Here is a 20,044-nt window from a genome sequence, read left to right on the forward strand (position 1 = left end):
CTTGGTGGCCAAGCCGCCGGTTAATTTGTCTTTAGCCTTGCTCGATACTTGACGAGCGAGACAAGACAGACGGAGCGGAGGGCCGTCTCACCAGACGTTGCAAGTCTGTCTGGACCGAGACCGGAGATGGTGGTTGGTTGTTCCTCGCACAGCGAGACAGAGATAAGGCTCCAGGCTGTGTAGGTTGAGGTGAAAATCAGAGTTCGAGTTCGAGTTCGAGGTCGAGGTCGAGGTCGAGGTCGAATTGAAGTTGGTAGGATCCACGCTGATGTCATTCACAGGACCTGTGCTGTGCTGTGCTGCGTGCTCTGCGCTCTGCGCCGCCCTTCCGCACTCTCACGAGAGTTCTTGGTCTGGGTCTTTGCAGGATTTGAGTGTCTCCAAATACAGGAGGACGAGAAGACGGGACGACATCCTTTTTAGCCTGGGCGTTGAGCACCGCAGTCCAGACAGTCCAGACAGGTGGCGATGGAAGCTTGAAACACGAGCCTTTCTTGGCCTCACCAAGCGCACTTCAGCTTTGGAGCTCGGCCGGGGGGTCCTCCAAGGGTCCAAGCTGGGAACCCGCTTTCCCCATGCCCCACCAAGCGGCATGTCTCTGTTTCGCCCGCCCATGTGCAGCCCATTCCAGCACACCGGCACAGTTTTCCTCGACTCGCGTCACCTACTACCAGTACATGCATATGGCTGCTGTCCCTCCCGCCCAAGGGCAATTCTCAGGGCTTAATTCCTTCAAGGTCAATCCAATACATCCCGCAGGTCCCTTTGAGAGTAAATTGGGCTTGAAATGCTAGATAACAGTACTATCTAAAGGGAACTGTTTTTACTGCGAAACTTTCATTGCATATCTAAATCGAGTCTGGATTTTGACGGGCTTACCCGCGTGAAACATCTCAGTGTAGTGTAACCCCTGCGTGATGTTTCAATGGTCCCTCCCAGAGTCCTTAGACACTGTCACACTCGGTTGTTTGTTATTGATATCCTCTGAACGACCGACAGCGCTATTGACTAACCGAACCAAGGTCAATTGCTTCCTTCAGACAAGCTGCGGCTTAAGGCACAATCTGCACAATCGATCTTGGTCCACCTGACCCTTTCAGGAGCGTGATGATCTGCAAAAATGATCTCTCGAATTTAGTTCTAATTCTTGCTAGAATATAATGCAATTTGAAGTTTTAGGTGTACTCCTGACTTCTTACTCACTTCCTTAGCCTAAGACAGCTGCGTGTCTTGACACATATGCACCCAGCTAAAATGTTCCTGCAGTAAGTTGGCTGAAGCTCTGGACCGAGGCGAATGCCATTCCTCAGGCCAGCACTGCCATGAATTACGGAGTTTTTGTCGCGATCGGTACCGGTGGCCTTCTCGCTATGGGCGTTGATATATGGTCCGTGCAAATTTCTTCATCTCCCAGAAAAACAGAGAGGTTCTGACAATTGAAACTATGTGCAGGTTTACCTTCGTGAAAACTGCTCCAAGGTCTTCACAAAATCTGCATTGGACGCTGCTTTCCACAGTCACCAAGTGAACAGACACCCGAATGACACTAACATGAAAGACCTTGAAATTCACTGAACTGATAAATCTTTAGGGCTCCGTTGTCGTTCTTTGTAAGAACTGATACGGGGGACTTGATCAATAGGTACGTGCTGGAATACCTCTGGTTCTTGCTGATTATGGCTGGTAGCTCTTACTGACAGTGTTGCCAATCTAGATTCAGTCAAGATATGACACTTCTTGACCAGAAACTGCCAAGTGCACTTTATGCTGCATTACATGGTCAGTCATGCAATGTCTGTGTTTCTCTCTGTCTGAAATAATATTGATTGCCCTTTTGTACAGGCCTACTTTCATGTCTGGCCGATGCAGGCTTGATATTCGCGGGCGCAAAGTATCTTGCCGCCGTAATTCCTGTTGCAGTCCTGGTGATGTACACCCTTCAGGTCTTCTACCTCCGTACATCATGTCAGATGCGTTACCTTGACCTCCAGGCTAAGGCGCCCCTCTTTGCCCTCATTCTAGGAATGGTCGACGGCTTGGCTACCATAAGAGCATTTGGATGGCAGTCCGCGTTCCGGGCCACGTCGTTCCAGAGGCTCGACGAGTTACAGAAGCCTTATTATCTCATGTTCTGCATTCAGAGATGGCTGGCCTTGGTCCTCGACCTCTTCGTTGCAGCCTCGGCTGTGATTTTAGTAGCATTTGACATTTTGACACCCTCCTCAACAAGTGCCAACGCCATCGCCATCTCCTTGTACGCTATCGTGAACTTCAACGAGTCACTGGCACGCCTCATAACGTCGTGGACGGAGCTAGAGGCGTCACTTGGGGCTATATCCAGGCTCAGGGATTTTGAGAAGCAGACCCCTTCAGAAATACCTGTTGGTCATCCGCAGGAATTTCAGCCCAATGGCCTTCTCAGGGAGAGATAATAGTAAAGAACCTGACTGCATCATATTCGACCGGCTCAGAGCCTGCCCTCCATAACGTCTCTATGACCATCCGTCCTGGTCAGAAATTTGCTATCTGCGGTCGTACCAGAAGCGGCAAGTCATCCCTCGTGCTCGCACTGTTCCGCTTGTTAGAACCGGATTCGGGCAACATCTGCATTGATGGTGTCGACATTGCCAACATTCCCCATGATGTCTTGAGGGGTCGCCTCATCACCATTCCTCAGGAGCCTCTGCTATTTCCGGGAACTTTGCGGTCCAACCTAGTCCTGGCTCGGGATGGGAGCATTCCGGAAACCGAGCCGACAATGCACCAAGATGGACATCTTGTTGAAACTCTGACTAAGGTCTCACTCTGGCCTGTCGTCTCCTTACACGGTGGGCTCGATACCGACATCTCCAACTTTTCCCTCTCGCACGGCCAGAAGCAGCTTCTATGCCTTGCTCGTGCAGTCGTCAATAAAACGGCCAGCAAAATTCTTATTCTGGATGAGGCTACGAGCGCAGTTGACCAAGAGACGGAAAGTTTGATTGTGAAAATACTGGAGACCGAGTTTGCATCGCACACTGTAGTGTCTGTCGTTTACAGACTGCACACGGTGCGCGACTCTGATATAGTCATTGTGCTGGACACGGGTAGTGTCGTCGAGATGGGACCACCAGGGCAACTATTGGCAGTAGAGGGAGGGAGGTTTAGGAGCATGTGGAACTCGGGCAGCATTTAGACACGACATTGTTTTGTCATCAATATTGTAAACGAAGCATCCTTCCAAATTCCGTGATATCAAGTCTCAGATGTTTCTACGGCTCTTCCGTTACTAAGGCAGCTGCTGCATAGCGAGATCTTCGAAAAGGGTACACACATACATTCTAGCCAGTGCCCAAAACCGTCAATGTTCTCCTTGCGCGCGTCCAATTCGTGGTCTTCGTAATAGTGATAATTGCAACTCATAACAACCTGCAAGATTCATAGAGAGGTCCTCGATCAAATATAACAATCGCTACGCCTAGACAATCTTCTTGGCTGGTCTCAAATCAACTCTTCAAGTAGGGAAGACTAGTGGGGATGAAAACGTTCTCGTTCCAGCTATGCCTCTCTGCCTATGGACCGTTCTGCTTCCCATTTTGCCGAACGGCCTTCTCAGCCTCTTCCTCCGTCACATCCTCAATACTAATGATCCTTCTGCTAGGCGCGTATGCCTGGTTTCCGTGATTTTGATCGTAGCCGCTGCCATCGCCGATGAGCTCCCTTCCTTGCGCATCGTACAGCCTCGTGTTGGTGACAGGAGCCTCGCCGAGTTTCTGGTGTGTGGTGCGGACACCCGAGCCCTGAGGGGTCGCGTACGACTGCCTCTGGTAGGCCTGACCGCTTGTCCGCCCGTTGACGGAGCTGGTGGAGACAAATGTCGCAGAGCTGGAGAAGGAGAAGTTGAACGGCATCTTTGTCGCTGACAACCCTGTCTGATACGGATTTTGAAGCGTGCCTACAGATATGTCACTTTTTTCAATGAGATCAAGGTGTCTCTTTAGATGATCTGGATGTCGATGCGCGGTGCAGGATGGATTAAATGTTGGCCTGGCACTTGCAGTGCTCTGCGGTTCTTGTCTCGAGCTGAACCGATATCGAGTGATTCTGACGTCATCGGAGGCGCAAGAAACCGTCTTGTAACATTCAGCGCTGTGCACGTGTAACTTATTCACCGAGGCTGTCTGCACTGCTGACTCCAAAGACCAACTTCTAAATCGTTGTGTAACCATCATATCTCGTAGCACTTGTTGTCTGTTGTCTCAGATAGGCGGTTGTAGTGTCTAATTAGCCTGCTTACAAACCTGCATATTAGCGGGTAGCCCTCAGTTGCCAACGCCGGGCACAGAACATTGAAGGCGTTCGGAATATGGCATAGGAGGTATTCTAGAGAGTGTTTTCATGTAGCCTGGTAGAGATGCTGTCCTCCATTTGGAAACAATCCAGGTACAGTGGTATTGGCTCGCAAGCGGCTTTTGGTGTATGTGGATACCTGATTATGTAGCCCAAGGATTCACAGACAAGGACCGCGAGTAGAGCGAAAAGCGCAAGTCTTACTTGGCTTTAACCTATGTGATCGATTGAGATTCTCCTACCCACGTATATGTACCCAAGAATATCGTTGGGACCATTTCACATAACCATCACTCGTATCCGCTCACAATATCATCGACTTCTTGCCGCTTCACGAACTCAAGAAACTTGTCGTCTGCCCCATAGTTCCCAGCGTCAGCAGGTCTGTCACATTATAGAAATGGTCGTCGTGGGATGCTCACATGTAATCTTCCCCTCTCCGTTCGCGGGATCGATCATCCCCTCGACATCAGCAGCGGTGACAACCAGGCCGGCTTTGGCCGCAACCTGTTCCATCTCGCCGGGGGTGATCGACCCCTTGAGGGTGGGATCAATTTCCAGCCACGCGTCCTTGAAAACTCTATTAGTCTCTCGCTGACGTTTGAGCAGAGCCGAGACGTTGCTGACGCCCCGGAATGCTGCCACACTGCCCACGATGCTCGCTTGCGTACCGTCAGTCCCGGTGGTGGTGCCCTCACCGGCAGCAGCAGCCGGCTCTGGGCTCTTGTAAGGCTGTCCCGTCATCATGGTAATGAATTCTGCTCACCCAGGAGGGCGTTGTTAGTCAAAGGTGGATATACAAGGGTGGGATAGAACACTAACCATCAAAGTTAATAGTTCCGTCCCCGTCAAGATCGACCTCGCTGATGATCTTGGAGACTTCCTCATCTGAGACGGACGGATTCGTCTTACGCATCACTCTGGCGAATTCCTCGACGGTGATGTTGCCGCCCTTGTCCGTGTCCTGAGGACCTACAGTCAGCTTCTGCGTATGCAAGCACAGGGCACCATCTTGATGTGCCGCTGAGGATGGCCAACATACGTATTCATTGAAGCAGTCTCGGAAGATTGCAATCTCCTCGGCGCTCAGCTGCTTAGCCTGTGGTTTGATGTGTCAGTTGACCACTGGATCTCATATAGAACTGTCGTTGTGAGGCAAGGGACTTACCATTGTTGGAGTCGAATGTGGTGTGATCGGTTTGAGATCTACGTGGTCTTTGATGGTCTTGGAGACAGGTCGAACGGTCAAAGTACAAATTAAGGTTCTACGAGAAGCTTCGAAGGCCTGCTGTGCAATAGAAGGGGTGAAGGGGCGTTGTGTAAGAAATGTGACGCGCGATACTTCGTATATGTATCTGCACAGATCATCAAGGGGAAGGAGTGTTTGACCACGGCGGTTTGGACGACACTTTATGTGGGCCCTCTCTTTGATTGCGCGTGGATCCCCTGCCGGGCCTTCTCCCCGAAAGAGGCAAGGCAATCCGCTGCCATCGGTTGGTTCAGCGTGGTCGACATTTCAGGTCAGTTTCAGAAGTCTGGCGGTCGGGTTAGGGTCGGCTATTAATATCCGGCGACCGCATCCATCGTGGACCAGTGGTTACCTAACGGATACTTGTCTCCAAACCGCGGGTGTGAGTAGAAACAAGTACGATGCCGACAGTTCCTTTGCCAGCCTTAGGAATATTTACCCGGACCTTTCCTTCTGGCGGTAGATCCTACTCCTGGCAATAGGTGGCCACAACGGGCTGGCTGAGACGTGGCCGCAGTAGCTGATGCTAATTGTGTCCAAATTCTACCCATTGCAGGAACGAGGCTGTTGATGTGGCCATCGGGGGCTACTGCCAACAGCAGAAAATTTGAAGAGCTACGTCTCAATTCATTGGTCAGTAGCAGACGTACCCAGAGATGGAATCTGTTGTTGTTCCTGGCGCCACGCAGCAGACCCAGCAGGCTGCAATCTTGATTCCAATTCCGGAAGACATCTGCATCCTAGGTGTGGGTCCGTGGCATTGTACTGTAGGAGGTTGCGCTTCAATCTGCCGGACACTCGTCAACTGATTTAGTTGATATAATGTTATCTTCTCATTTTCTTCTGTACGACCAGATCATGCCGGTTCGGAGGATTACAGTTTAGGTTCTGACCAAATGCCAGGGCTAGATGGCAATGGCCAAGTCCCCTTCCAGGTGCAGCAACTTGAGAAGATCTGACCAAAGCTTACATCCAACTCGTCATGGAAACAACAATTGCAAGTCAACAATTCTGGCCCGGCCCCCAATTTCTGCCCCGTAGGCCACTAGGGTCGGGCCACGGAAATAATCTAGCGAAATGGGACGCCCAGCTGTGGCCCGGCCCGAGTTTCTGTGCGGGCGGATATGTTGCTGTCGTCAAGCCTGGCTTCCCATATGATTGACCCCCGCTATTACGTGGCCCAGACGGCATCTACTTGGACTAGCGGCAAGAAAATCATGCAAGACTTTGCAACTCAGTCTGTGTCATGAGATGTCGGGGAGTCGTCATTTCCATGCAGACAGGTGATTATCAACTGGTAACGCAGACTGACATGTGACCGAGAGCGGCAGTTATTTCCTTGCCGTGGTCATCCTGCTTTGTCGTGGTCTCAAGAGATGAGATATTAGGCCACACGCATCTTGCACTTTCACGCTGGAACTTTTGAGATTTCAAGCTGCAGACTTGCGGTCTGAGATATTGCTCCGTTTCGCTCTTCGCACTAAAGGGTATATATGTATGTCGTATCCATGAACCTAGCCAAGCGCAACTGAGCTGACTAAAACAGGTCTTCTGGGAATATGCGCTCAACATGTCCAGATAGAACAAAATTTTGGAACGGCCCCAAATTTGGCAGGCCAGGAACGTGACCAGTCAAGAGATGTGGCCGATCCGAGACAGGAAAAGAAAAAGAGCAGATCCACCCGACTCCGACCCCAGAGTAAGCAAAGAAAACCTCGACATGCCTGCGACTCATCTCGTCGCCAAAACCATGACCTGTGGTCTAGGCATATGGTCTACCGAAAGTAGTTGTCGTTGCGACCCGCATGCGGGTTTGAGGAGAAGCCTCCGTTGCCGGATCCCAGGGGCGAGAAGCCATCCGTGTAAGGGTTCTGGCCGTCGTGTGGGGTGCCAGGGGGTGAGCCCGAGGCGCCGTTGTTCAGCAACGGCCTGGACGCAGCGGCCGCGCCGAATTTCTCGTTGGGGGTCGGGGCAACATCGGTGAATCCGTCTGGGTTCACACCGGCGGCCTTGTATCGCTCCATCTCCATGCGCTCCTCCTCGGCCCTTGCAACAGCCATCTGCGCCTCCTGCTGGCCTCTCTTGCGCTGGCGGAAGCAGTAGAAGGCTGAAGCGACCACCAGGCCAACGGCAGCGGCAGCGCTGCAGGCAAAGACGGCGCTCTTGGCACCCGTAGGAAGCTCGTTGAATTTCTCCGAAACGCTCTTCTCGGGTTCAGCATTAACGGCCTCCGCGGCAGTTGAGTTCTTCTCGGATCTATTGCGAGGCGCAAGGGCGCTGGTTAGTCACAGGGAGAAAAACAGCAGACAAGAAAACTCCAATGAACATTCTGAACTTACTCGACCTCCTCAATGCTTTGCCAAGTTCCAGACATGTCGGAATACTTGTACTCGGTACCGCGACCATAGTCGGTGATACGGCAGCTCTTGACGTACATGGAGTAGGGAGTTTTGGTGTAGTCTGTTTCACCACCAGCCCACTCAATCGTGCCTTTGGGCATTGTGGGGTCACCGCCAGCCCAGATTCCCAGTGATAACCTCATGGGAGACTGGGGGTAGCTCAAGGTGTTATTGGCTTCCGCGGGCGTCAGCTGTCGCACCTGTTCACCGTCGATATACCAGGAAAGACTCGAGTTCGTCCAGTCGAGGGTGTAGTTGTGATAGTCGCTGGTAGTGCCACCCTGGATCTCGTACTCGCGCATCCACGTATAGTTGCCCACGCCCTTGCCAAAGTAATTCGTCTCGACATGCTTGCCATCGCCGCCCAAAAACTCCCAATCAACCTCATCCAGGTCATCGGACAGCAGCATCAAGGACGAGATGATGCCCTGGCCAGGTGCGACCTTCCACCACACCTCGACACGGCCAAAGAAGATGTAGAACTTTGTGCGGATAGTGGGTGAGTCGCCCTGCTTGTTGATCGTAAACTCGGCGCCGTCGTCACTGTATGTGACCTTGCCGACATGGTTCTCCCAGGCTCCTTCGGCCGGAGTGGCATTGAAGACGAAATTGTAGTCTGTCCCGAAAGCAGGGTCCGCTGGGCAGGTGCTGTTTAAGGGATTACAATCCGTAGTTGTCTGTCCCAAGGCAAGTTGGGCAGCGCCCAGCAGCACAGCCGCAGGCAAGAGAAATGAGCGTAACGACGGCATCGTGTAAAATGCCTGTTGGGATAACCAAAAAGGAGTGGAGTGTCCACCAGAAAGATCCAGTGCCTGATCTTGTGTCTATGTGCCTAGGCTACGTTAGACTCGTCGCGGGCTGGCTTGTGTTGCGTGCCGGTGGTGGATTTATATAGCTTCAGGTGGAAGCAGACGAGAGCATACAGAGACAATGACAAAACAGGAGCGTACATACACCAAGAGGGCGCAAGAAGTGGCGGCTGCTCAACGACCAAGTCAATAGCAGAAGTACAGCGCCCAGGTCTACGCGAACGAGATATGGAAGGAGACGCGGCAAGGGCGGCGTCGACAGAAAAGGGAGGTGGTTTCAGGAAGAAGGAATGTCAACGGCGAGTCGAGGTCGAGAGTCTGAGAGGGCAAGGGAGGGATGGACTGAAAAGGAACGGACAAGACGGGGTGGAAATGCAAAGCGACGAGCCAAGCAAATGAATGTAATAGTGTGCTGCTTTGCCACCAGCCCTCGCAGATATGGCTCAGAGTGCAGGAATCACAGTCGATCTCCCCATGTAGCCAAGTTCAGTCCAGGGAATGGGACGTCGAGGACGGAGATTCACCGTGGATCTCGGCAGGGCACCGCGAGAAAGGAAAAAAGGGGGCCGGCAACACGGCGTGGCCCAATGGATGCCGTGCTGCAGGTACGTTTCACTGGGGATTGGGTCCCATGGTCATTGAAGATTGAGATTGAGATGAGGGTCTCCTCGTGCTGCTTTGGGATTGGGCTCGGGCGGTGGAGGTTACTCTTCCATTTCCTTTTCTCATATTCCATTTTTCCAGGGGCAGCGCCAATGCAGGAACCGTTTCCGCTAGCACTGGGACCCCCTGTGCATCTTTTCTCCTTTGCGGATGCTGGGGGCCAGTGCAGCATGTAATTGGCCGCTGGCCTTATCTGCCGGGGCTGCCCTGGCTCGCTTCCATCTAGCGCCCTCAGCGGCCCCCCGCTGTGAAAGGAGGGGAAGATGAGGGTATCGCCAGGTACAGCACCACAGTATTTAGGCAGGCCAATACAACTTGAGTCGATGAAATACCCGCCTCATCGGGTTCCCTCCCCATTTCCACGATGGCCGGCTGTTGGGTGCAGCAGACCGATGATCATCGGCAATCTCGCTTGTTCTTTTGGTCCGGTCGATTGAATACTGGTGATAGACAGACAGATGCACATTGTGGATGGAAGGATGGACTGATGGGAAGCAAGAGGCAAGAGATCGACGACGTGTGTCTATTTCTATTCGATTTCTGCTCGTATCAGTCAAATACAATGTCGGAATTCCGACGCTGTCTGTCCCCAGAAACAAGGCAGAAGGCCTCCACCCTGCTCATCGTTCATCCCTCCACCCATGCCGTCGTTCCCAAGGATGCCTCCATGCGCTCATAGCCTCTCTCGGTTCCTCCCGCTCCAAGTGCTCAGTTGTCGGCTCGCTTGGTCACGTACATGACTGGTGTACGCATCTGGTGTATAGATGCGTCCACCACCAAACCAACAAGGGCGCAACCTGATTACGTTGTGCCTTGGCATCACAATCTCTTCAATGGGTGCTGCGGAAGCACGTCTTCAGTCTTGCTGACAGATGAAATCGGGGTGGTGGTTCTAGTCATCCCGCGCCACGCACAAGTTGTCTGCCTCTGCCTCTGGGCCTGTCTTCCTCCATCAAGGGGAGGTCCTCGGCCAACACCTCTTGTGGTAGCAAGGTCGTGAGCGGCCCCCGCGCCATCTAACTTTGCTCGCTCATTTGGGCAGGTCGTACGGCTTCGATCTGTGTAACTTGCAGTGCTGACTATTCAAGCCTTTTCGGGACATGAGCGCCTCTTTTTCGACTCGACTCGTCATCACATGGCATCCGGTCAGATCTTCAGTAACACCGCCGACTCGCTCCACAACACCCAACCTTGCAAGTCGACAGCCTTACCGCTGGCCGAGGACCTGGACGAGTGGTCATGTTTCAGCCGGAGACATGCAGCTGATCTTTTCCCAGCCACACGCTTGTTCGTGGTCTTTTAGAAATTATCAGTAGTGCGGCCTTCTGCTTGAGGATCAGTCGTGATATTCCTGCATGATTAGTGATGGATTGTTCGCAAAGACTCGGGTCGATCGAGCTTTATATGGATGCTGCACACGTATGCATCTCATATGAATTGCAGGGCGGTGTTGATGACTCCAGCCCTCCATCCTGTGTTGTCTTCCTCACCCGTCTATTTGCACTGTCGCTCCAGACTACGAGCGAGTGCTACACGAGCTCTGTGTCCTCGGTTATAATTGCATTGCATGCCGATGGAGAAGAGAATATGCCCCATGCAGCCACTTCATGCAGCGTCGATTCCTAGAGGTTGCTTCTCTTCCTCCTCGGGTCCGACCTACTGGTATATGAATTCCTCAGCCGCCACTGCACGCCTCGGGGCTACGAGCCTGGGTGTTTTCTCGTCTCCAGTCATCGGTCCCGAGGATTGCTGATGTTGTCCGTACTAGAGAACAATTATCTCACTATTCCCTTTCTGCGGGTAGTCAAATCGATAGTGGGCATGCAGCGGATGGGAACAGTAAGCAGCAACCATCAACAGTACTGCGAGCCGTCGTGTATAAATACTTCACATCCTCTGAGTAGATACATGTTGCTTCGTTGCTTCCGATAGTCAGTCACAGCCAACCCGTACTCGCCTGCTCCTCTTTCGTATTCAAAACTCGGCGGCCGTGTTATTGTTGGTCAACAACCAAGTGTCCACGACATTTCAGACATCCAAAGCACATCCATCTGTGAGTAAAAATCACACACAATTCTAGCGGACCTCCCACGTCTCTGACGCTAGCTAAGTATGACAGAGTCCCCGGACTCCAGTCATTCAAGATGCAATTCTTTTCGCTCTTCCTCTTCATTTCCACCGCCCTTGGTTCTGGCCTGGGATATGACCGCTCCTCTCCGTCTTCTGGTGCCTTGTTGTCCTGCTCCAAGGCTCTAGAGTACAATCCGAAGACAGTAGCCGCCCTCGTCGACAATTATGCTCAGGTGGTTGGAAACTACTCCGAGGCCCTAGCTCAATCCTACCTCTTCAAGGATTTTAATGATACGTCTGACAGCATCAACATCTTGGCCGGCATTCCCCTGGGATCTGTCACTTTTCCTTCAAAGCAAGCCTTCATGGCCAGCCAGGCAACTCAACCAAAGATTCCCGTGGTGGTCACTGGCACCTACGCTGTTACTCACGACACCGTGGTCATTCGGTACACGCAAACTTTTGGAGCGGGTAAAGTTGTAGCTGGCATCGCCATTCTGGGATTTGTTTGTAATCAGGAGGACAGGCAGTGGAAGCTCAGCGAGATAAACACGGAATTCAATAGCCTGGCTTACTTCGAGAACATTGGAGGATCCTGCACCAGTCCCTCTTAAAATGTTGAAGCTTAGGTGGCGGTTGGGTGGGCACCAAGGCAGCACGATATCTTTTTCTTAGTCAAGAGGCCCTGACGAGGCAATTTAGACAGAATGCAGAACGTGGACTTCAGTGTTTTTCTTAATATATATAGATATATTTATCGGTATGTCTACGACGAAAATGTGTCTACATCCTCGTCACGGTCTACTGCACGGAAATAGTGATATGCCAGTGAGTTTTGTATACTTCTCGCTTTGCGTTTTAGCATATAGATTTTATTACAACTTGGCATAAAATGATCATGCGTTTGACCTATTTAATCTAGACAACTGCAAAGATAGCTAGCTCCGAATGGTATTTTTTATTTCAATGGACGTAAGTACCTAGGTATTGATCAGGGGGCATGACGTAAGAGTTCCCTATCTGGGCACTTTTACTCTTTGGCAGATGGCGTTTATCTCAAGGAAAGGCCTTAGAGTCTGGATGCAAGATAAATCGTCTAGCTTGTTTCAGCAATATCGAAGCTAACTGAAGTACCCTGGGAAAGTAAATAAACAACGCGTAACGCGTCCCTCAGCAGGGTGTTGGATCGAGAGATGATTGACGGTCTTCGACTGACGTCACCTCGCCGATCAGCGTAGACCAATACGTCGGCATATAGAGTGAGGAGGTAGCTTGAGTTCTTCGATCAAACATGAGTTGACTTCAATTGACTATCCTACTCATTTCTGCACCTATCTCGCGAGAAATAATACAGTTATACCTTACTCAACCACCTCCGGTGATGATGACAGCCCAAACCCCAGTACCACTTTCACGGGGTACATCCAACGAAGATTACGTTGGTGTAAGAAGTGTAGGTCATCAGACGTGGAGCCGCGTAGTGATGTACCCCATCTACATTATTGAATGATAGCTGACGAGAACTCCATACGATCAGCTCGCACAATTCTATGCTGATCAAGACAAAGAGAATACACCAGCAACACCCACCTTCGGACCCAAGACCAAGTCCGATGCCATTGAGGATGAGAAAGACGACAAGCTCTTTCCCAAGGACGTCCCTGAAATATCTGAGTACGACCCACGCCTGTACGAAATCTCCTCAAATGCCGACGACATCCGGAGCAAGATCCGCATCTGGATCGATTCTGGGGCTCAAAAGGTGGGAGAGTTCCAGGACACTATAGGTGTCAGCGCGTCGGCCTACAACACCTTCATGCGCGGCCACGGGCCGAGGGCAGGCCAGCAGTCGAGAACGTACGAGGCCGCCGGCATTTTCTTCAGAGAGCGCCAGCTTCAAGGCTTGCCCCAGAAGCTTCCTGCCAGTGCAGCTAAGAAGGCCAAGCCTACAGACAAGTCCAAGGCCGCGGCGCTACTCGAGGTGCCCACCGACGTTGAACTCCCGGGCGAGAAGGATGGAACCGTGCCGGTCTACGAGACATGCGATACGATGCGAAGACAGGTTCGTACTTTCCTCAAAAAGGACGGCGTTACCCAGGCGGCGTATTTGCGGACCATTTCCAAGTGTCTCCCGGACAAGGCTAGCATCCAACCCAGGGTTCTGAGAAGATTCCTGGGTCTGCGTGGACCCGCAATTGGATGCTCTAGTCCGGTTTTCTATGGCTCTTATGTCTTCTTTGAGAAGCGGAGGATCAAGGAGGGCAAGCCGAAGAGCAAGTTCAGGCAGGAGATGGAGGAGGTACATGGGGATAAAGGCATGGACGTTAAGCATGACCCGCGGACCACCAGGCTTATCCTTCACGACAGCCAGAGCTGTTTCCGCGACAAGTATGGAAAACCACACATCACGCCGATCAGGCGCTGAGAAGGGAAATGAGAGAGTAGCATCGAGGATTGCTCATGTATTCCTCCTGCTAGACTTGTATTATATGGGGCATCAAAGGATTATCAAATCTCAAGTACCATACTCAGGTAGCTAGGAAAGAGTTTCAGCACCCTGCAGTATCTCTGTCGTGAGCCTGCCCACATGCATGCGTTCACATTTGTATATGCACCTCGATGTTTCGCAGCCTCCAGGTTTGGGGGGGGGCTTGAATGACCTCTGCCCGGGTACAGACAATGGTCGGTGCACTTAGTTTCCGAATAATTTCTAGACATTAAGTGCATATTCGATCAGCTTTCCATGTATCTTCTTCACCCTTGTATCCGGAGAGTTCGCCAGAAGATGGCAAGTGATGCTAGTCTATATGTTCGATTCGCTACTTGCGTACCTCCATTTCATCCGAACCCTAGATTTTGGGACTTGGAGGGGGGTGGGGCGCTTGTTGCTTCACGTCGCGGTGCCACTGATTGGTTTAGGAGTACCTGCTAACAATTTCACTCCAGACATCCACTATTGAAAGAGGCTGCAACACTTGACGCTCGCCTTTCTAGCCCGGCCATGACAGTCCTGTACCATCAAAATCATGAGACATGAGACATAAGCTCGAGGCCTTGCAGACGAAAGCCTGATGCTGCCTACCCTCGCCAGAAAGGCAGCAGGGCAACCCCAAGTGAGCTTCCTGGCTCGACGACGACTGCGACACGCTGGGCTTGATGAGAAGAAGGCATGGCTAGCCCGGAACTTGGGGAGCAAATTGGGCCGTATTCAATCCAAGGCTCTGAAACCATGCGAGGACCACGTTACCAGTGCCTCAGGATTCGATCTCCTCTGTAGCTACAGCTGGAGAGTCGAGTCCAAGATGCAGCTCAAGAAACGCCCGTTGCGTCCACAGATCTATGTACCGGGTAGGCCAACCATCCACTCTCGACGTGGACCAAACAAACGTCTAGTTCAGGGGCTAATTGGGCCCTTCATGGTTTAGGAGAGGCTCCTGTGCTAATCGCACATAAGCTACCGTTTGTAGTAACGAGGAGGTCTTGGATGAGGCACTACCGGGACGTCAACACGGCTCGGATGCCCTTATATCCGTTTGAACCAATGTTCCAGAGCATGTCTGTCATGAACCCGGGCTTCCGATTCGATGATGTCGACCTGATCATCAACCGCAACTCTCTCGGCCACCTCCTGCGCTTCGTCAACGGGAAGGCCAAGCATCACTTTCGTTTAGACCTGGCCATGGTGCAGAACACTCTCGTCGTTACGCCTACCTGGGAGCGCGTCTTTGAGAAGATGGGAGAAGAGGGTAACCACGGTCGTGACTTTGAGGACTTGTTCGCGCGACGTACATTGCAGGACAATGGCTCCTATCACCGCGCTATCCGGTACAACCTGGGACCTCTGAATTGCGCAGTTCTGTCAGAACTAGACGTTGCTCTACCAAGTTCCGGTGAAGCGATATCTTCCCATGACAAACAGTGGAAATTTCACCCAAAGCCCTCGCGGGTCGATGAGAAGGATCTCTCAGAAGCGTATCAGCCCAATACTGTGGCAGAGAGAATTGTGTTCAAGCGTGGAAGCCAGACGTCCCCTGAAAGCCCTCGACTGCGGCACGCACCCTGCTCCAAGGTGATCCGAAGAGGCAACGGAACTTTCAGCAAAGACGCGGCGGAGCTGAGTGCAAGCACTTTGGCCCCCTTCAGAAAGATGCCTCAGTTATGGTTCGGCAGGGTCCCCTTCCTGATTCGAGGCACCTATATCGATGGCTCTTTCACAGAGGTTGATGTGATTTACCACGCAACGTCTTTCATCCCCTACGAGAATGAGATTCAACCCCGTCTCCAGAAGCTGGTGTCGCTGATCAGCACACTGAGAGAATCTGCCAAGAACGCAACTGACCAGAGATGTATTGTGATATGCGACAAGACGGTACAACCGATTGAGCTGAGGATCTTTGAATATCACAGGACTCCCCCACTTCCAGTTCCTGTTGACATACAGAGGCACTTTTGGACGAGCAACGAGACGGGGAGCCAGAGTTAACAATGAGCTCACAGCAGGAGCGCGCGTCATCTGCAATTTAGGAATAGGGGAGGGGGAGATGAGTCGCGTGAGAAGTGAGTGATTCCTAGCTCGTGAGATTGATATCATCGGAATGAACATGAGCACACATACTTCTTTATACCGGGCCCCGAGGAAACTCACCCAAACGTGCCAGTACCATTGAAGCCTTCCGAGCATATTCGTCTTTGTTGACAATGACATTGAGCAAAAGAATTTGATCAATCAATTTTACATTATGAAATTATGCCAAGATTATCGAAAAACTACATTAATCGTCAGAAGTCCGCCGGGTATCGAAGCGAACACCAGGTCAAGCAAAGACAAACCCCGCCGCATGCATCAACTCCGTTATCCCGATCTCGCTTCAAGCAACTTGCTGAGTCATGTCGACAAGAATCTTGACGTGACTGTCCTTGTCCTCGATCAACGTCTTGAATCCCTGGTCGGCAACTTTGTCCATGGCAACCTTCTTTGTGATCATGTCTGCGGGCTTAATCTTACCAGTCGAGATGGCCTCGATGACCTCCTCGAAATCACCATGGACGTACGTGGCAACTGGACGGAAACGTTAGCGAATTCAAATAGACAACGAGCAGAAGGGATGGGGCCGGGGAAATCGGTCTCGACTTACCTCCCATGTATGCGCGCTCCCTGAAGACGAGGTCGTTCATGTTCAGAGCAGCCTTGCCCTTCCACACGGCGACGTTGACGAGCATGCCCCTCGTCTTGAGGGCCTTGAAGGCCGAGTCCACCGCAATCTGCACGCCGGCGCAGTCGTAGGCCACGTCCACCTTGTGCCCGTTTGTCAACCTGTCGACCTCGGCGACGACGTCGGTGGTTGTGGGATCGATGACGGCGTGCGCACCAAAGTGTGTCGCGAAGTCTCTCCTCTTCTTTGCCACCTCCGAAACGATGATGTTCTTGCACCCCTTGCTGACCAGCGCCTGGATGACTGCCAGCCCGATGGGCCCTCCTCCCAGGACGAGCGCCGTGTCGCCCTCCTTGTAGGGCGATATCTTCACCGCATGCCAGCCCACCGCCAGGGGCTCGACGAGGGCGCCGACCTCGAGGGACACGTTGGCCGGAAGCGGCTTGACCGCCACGGCCGGGGCGTTGGTCAACTCTGACATGCCGCCGCCCCAGCCGCTCAGACCGAGGAAGCCATTGCCGTCACAGCAGTTGACGAGGCCTCTCTTGCATGAGTTGCAAGAGTCGTCCCAGAGAGTTGGTTGGATGCACACGTTATCGCCCTTCTTGACGTGGGTGACGCCCTCACCAACCTCCTCGACCACGCCCGAGAACTCGTGGCCCAGAGTCAGGGGCAGCGTCTCCCCAGTGATGGGATGTGGGTGGCCTGGCGTGGGGATCAGGTTTGCGCCGCTCACGTACTCGTGCAGGTCGGTGCCGCAGATGCCGCAGAACTTGGGTGCGATCCGGACCCAGCCTGGCTTCACTGGGTCGGGCAGGGGCACCTTCTCCAGACGGACGTCTCGCTGCCCATAGTATTGTACTGCGTTCATTGTTTTCTCGATGGAGCCCATGTTGAGCGTGGCTAGTCTTGTGAGTGGTGGATAATTATTAGCTGGGATATTTGTTTCTAAATATCAGGCTGTGTGTAAGCCGTATGTTGTATTAATCTGTCGTGTGTAAGGGAGAGATGAGGGACACTCTGGTGAGATGATGCTGGACTCTCTAATGGAAAATCCCGGCTTTTATACATGTCGAGGCAGTATCGGCATGAGATATGTGTTGTGGTCCGGGAGGAATACCGTCTGGTGGTGGCCACTTCTGGCTTAACCCAGATAGGAATAAGAGGGGAACAACCCGTGGGGTGACGGTCGTCACGAACTACTCGCGTATGTGTAGGGTGGCTCCATCAGCCCGGAAGGCGGCCTGTGACTGATGGAAAAATTATCGAGGCAGAATAAAGAGCTGCCTCTGTACCATAGTCCACGTCTCGCTTCCTCAAAGAGGAGATCTCATTCGACTGGGCGCGATCCAGGCGTCTCTCATGGAGCTGTCAAGGATGTAAGAGTCTTCTGCACCCCGCATTGCAAGGATTCTGGGCGTGGAGTAGACGGCATGATTGGCGATCTCCAACGTCTGAGGAGAAGGAGGAGGAGCAGCAGTTTTGGGAGTCAATATAGGGCATGGTCTTACAGGCTAAACGCACTGTGATTCTGTAGACCAGCTGACAGCCAGCACGGCTCGAAGGTTGGATCCCGGTCGGCTTCCCTGGAACGGACGGCCGAGGATACGCACTTGCAACCCCTCTCAACTTGGCATCACTCCCGATTGCGCATCCTCATGTAGGTTGTGAGTGGTCATGGCGGACGAGGCCAAGGCAGAAAGGCATTGGGCCATTGATCGCCCGACCTACGAGCTCTGTCTCGCCACGAGCACGAGCATCTAGGCCGAGGACATCAGCACGACCCGGGCCCGGTTACCGGGAAAGAGTGGGATGAGAGAGACGGGTGTCTTGAAGAGCGAACGCCCGAGGTGCTCCGGCATGCGGGACGAGGGTCTCAAGAGGAAAACAGAGGAACTGACAGCCTGATAGAGAGGCTGAATGACAGAAACTGTGGTTCCCAGAGGTGGCTAGCATTGGCTGACAGCTCCATAATAATAATGCACAGCAATCGAGATAAAATACTCAATACGACCTCGCGGATGGCGAGAGGGCAGCAGGCAACGTGGCAGCGGACAGCGGACAGCGGACCACAGACAGCGGGTACTCGGGCAGTTCGAGAAGGCTGTCAAGGTTGAGAGAAGTCCGCGCATACGCAGACAGCTGGGGGTTCGCAGGTGACAGAAGGGCCTGGACTGCTGGCTGAGTTTCTCCGTGGGGCGTTTCCCCACAGTCGTCGAGTGATCAGCAGTGATCGGCTTCCCGAGACCACGGTTCGTCCCCTTCGAGGCGGATGGACCCGCTTGGAGCTGGATTGGAGCTGGATTGGAGCCGGAGCTGGAGCTGGACCAAGACCACGACCTCGATCTTGACCCTTACTTCGCCAACTCCACCCTTTGGGTCGCCAACAGCGTCTCTCTTCTCTTTCCAAACCGATCCATAAACCCCTTACTGTCGCGGTAAAGTCTCTCCATTTGCTCTACACCAGGGGCATGGCGAGGTAATATTCTCTCAAATATACCCAAGTGGCTTGTCAGGTGCGCCTGGGCCGATGAAACATTGCGAAGCGCACGGCGGCCTGGCTTTCGTTTGCGACTGGACGGTTCACGCTCTCGGAAAAGGTTCCAGGGCTTGGTGTACTAGGCTATAGGCTGCACGTGTGGTCTAGATTCTGTCTAGATTCCAAAGTGTGGGCGAGAAAGAGGAGCTGTTCCTGGTTTCGGGACTGACGAGCCCGAGGATTTCCGGACAGTGAGGGCTACCTACCCATCCCACGCCTAGGACGCCAGAACACATGGGGGCCTTCTTCACAACCTCTACTGAGAACATCAAGGGCAAAGCATAAGGTCGCGCTTGCGTGAACGTGTCAATGGGCTTGTCTCAGACTCGGTAAAGCGTCTGGAAATCGTCGGCACAGTCGGCCAGAGGGGTCTCGATCCTTGTAGTATCTGAGGTGCTGAGGACCTTGGATATTTAGCCGCCTGGCTGCCCCGGCTGTCGCGATAGTACGGCAGACCGAGGGAGCGAGGTCGTTGGTGGCCCCATAGTCACACTTTCGTCCTCGAGGCCATCATGCCGTCAGGTGACCCTCTTCTCGGCTCCGTCCAGCTGAGGCCAGACCTTTTGTTTAAATGGTGCCAAGTCCACCATTGCTGACGCTACCACCAGCCCTGGTGGCTGGCCGGCGTAACCCAAAGGTGTAGGGATAATTAAGCTTAATCAACTGGACCCTGACAATCTTGTCCTGAATTAGTATCGTGGATACAACTCCATCATGTCCAGACCACCGGTTCCAGCCTTTCCATCACGTAAACTTCGTGATCTAAATTGCTCAGGTCACGACTCGGGACAGCCCGGTGTCCTCCAGCGCCTCCGGTGTCTTTCCTCTTACCG

General features: G+C 52.7%; 8 protein-coding genes across 8 annotated transcripts; 4 read left to right on the forward strand and 4 right to left on the reverse strand.

The window, feature by feature from the left end:
- Positions 1–1,254: 1,254 nt before the first annotated feature.
- J7T55_004231 (ABC transporter atnG) lies at positions 1,255–3,175 on the forward strand (the record flags this gene model as incomplete). Its single annotated transcript, XM_053136048.1, has 5 exons — positions 1,255–1,265; positions 1,592–1,642; positions 1,715–1,779; positions 1,843–2,381; positions 2,516–3,175. 5 exons carry the CDS (start codon positions 1,255–1,257, stop codon positions 3,173–3,175), a joined length of 1,326 nt encoding a protein of 441 aa, XP_052986330.1.
- Positions 3,176–3,551: 376 nt separating this feature from the next.
- J7T55_004232 (uncharacterized protein) lies at positions 3,552–3,890 on the reverse strand (the record flags this gene model as incomplete). Its single annotated transcript, XM_053136049.1, has 1 exon — positions 3,552–3,890. One exon carries the CDS (start codon positions 3,888–3,890, stop codon positions 3,552–3,554), a length of 339 nt encoding a protein of 112 aa, XP_052986331.1.
- A 729-nt stretch (positions 3,891–4,619) lies between these two features.
- Positions 4,620–5,500, reverse strand: J7T55_004233 (calmodulin cam1; the record flags this gene model as incomplete). The annotated part of the gene is made up of 5 exons (XM_053136050.1): positions 4,620–4,684; positions 4,752–5,087; positions 5,152–5,293; positions 5,372–5,428; positions 5,498–5,500. 5 exons carry the CDS (start codon positions 5,498–5,500, stop codon positions 4,620–4,622), a joined length of 603 nt encoding a protein of 200 aa, XP_052986332.1.
- Positions 5,501–7,353: 1,853 nt separating this feature from the next.
- Positions 7,354–8,726, reverse strand: J7T55_004234 (glycoside hydrolase family 16 protein; the record flags this gene model as incomplete). The annotated part of the gene is made up of 2 exons (XM_053136052.1): positions 7,354–7,834; positions 7,918–8,726. The coding sequence occupies 2 exons, from the start codon at positions 8,724–8,726 to the stop codon at positions 7,354–7,356; spliced, it is 1,290 nt and encodes a 429-aa protein (XP_052986333.1).
- Positions 8,727–10,584: 1,858 nt separating this feature from the next.
- Positions 10,585–12,133, forward strand: J7T55_004235 (uncharacterized protein; the record flags this gene model as incomplete). The annotated part of the gene is made up of 5 exons (XM_053136053.1): positions 10,585–10,736; positions 11,050–11,111; positions 11,218–11,288; positions 11,382–11,502; positions 11,571–12,133. The coding sequence occupies 5 exons, from the start codon at positions 10,585–10,587 to the stop codon at positions 12,131–12,133; spliced, it is 969 nt and encodes a 322-aa protein (XP_052986334.1).
- A 770-nt stretch (positions 12,134–12,903) lies between these two features.
- J7T55_004236 (uncharacterized protein) lies at positions 12,904–13,944 on the forward strand (the record flags this gene model as incomplete). Its single annotated transcript, XM_053136054.1, has 2 exons — positions 12,904–12,963; positions 13,057–13,944. 2 exons carry the CDS (start codon positions 12,904–12,906, stop codon positions 13,942–13,944), a joined length of 948 nt encoding a protein of 315 aa, XP_052986335.1.
- Positions 13,945–14,590: 646 nt separating this feature from the next.
- J7T55_004237 (uncharacterized protein) lies at positions 14,591–16,002 on the forward strand (the record flags this gene model as incomplete). Its single annotated transcript, XM_053136055.1, has 2 exons — positions 14,591–14,867; positions 14,987–16,002. The coding sequence occupies 2 exons, from the start codon at positions 14,591–14,593 to the stop codon at positions 16,000–16,002; spliced, it is 1,293 nt and encodes a 430-aa protein (XP_052986336.1).
- Positions 16,003–16,387: 385 nt separating this feature from the next.
- On the reverse strand, positions 16,388–17,564 carry J7T55_004238 (sorbitol dehydrogenase; the record flags this gene model as incomplete). The annotated part of the gene is made up of 2 exons (XM_053136056.1): positions 16,388–16,578; positions 16,655–17,564. 2 exons carry the CDS (start codon positions 17,562–17,564, stop codon positions 16,388–16,390), a joined length of 1,101 nt encoding a protein of 366 aa, XP_052986337.1.
- Between the last annotated feature and the right edge of the window lie 2,480 nt (positions 17,565–20,044).

This window comes from Diaporthe amygdali, assembly GCF_026229845.1.
Source record: "Diaporthe amygdali strain CAA958 chromosome Unknown NODE_63_length_156346_cov_64_415879, whole genome shotgun sequence".
NCBI lineage: Eukaryota > Fungi > Ascomycota > Sordariomycetes > Diaporthales > Diaporthaceae > Diaporthe > Diaporthe amygdali.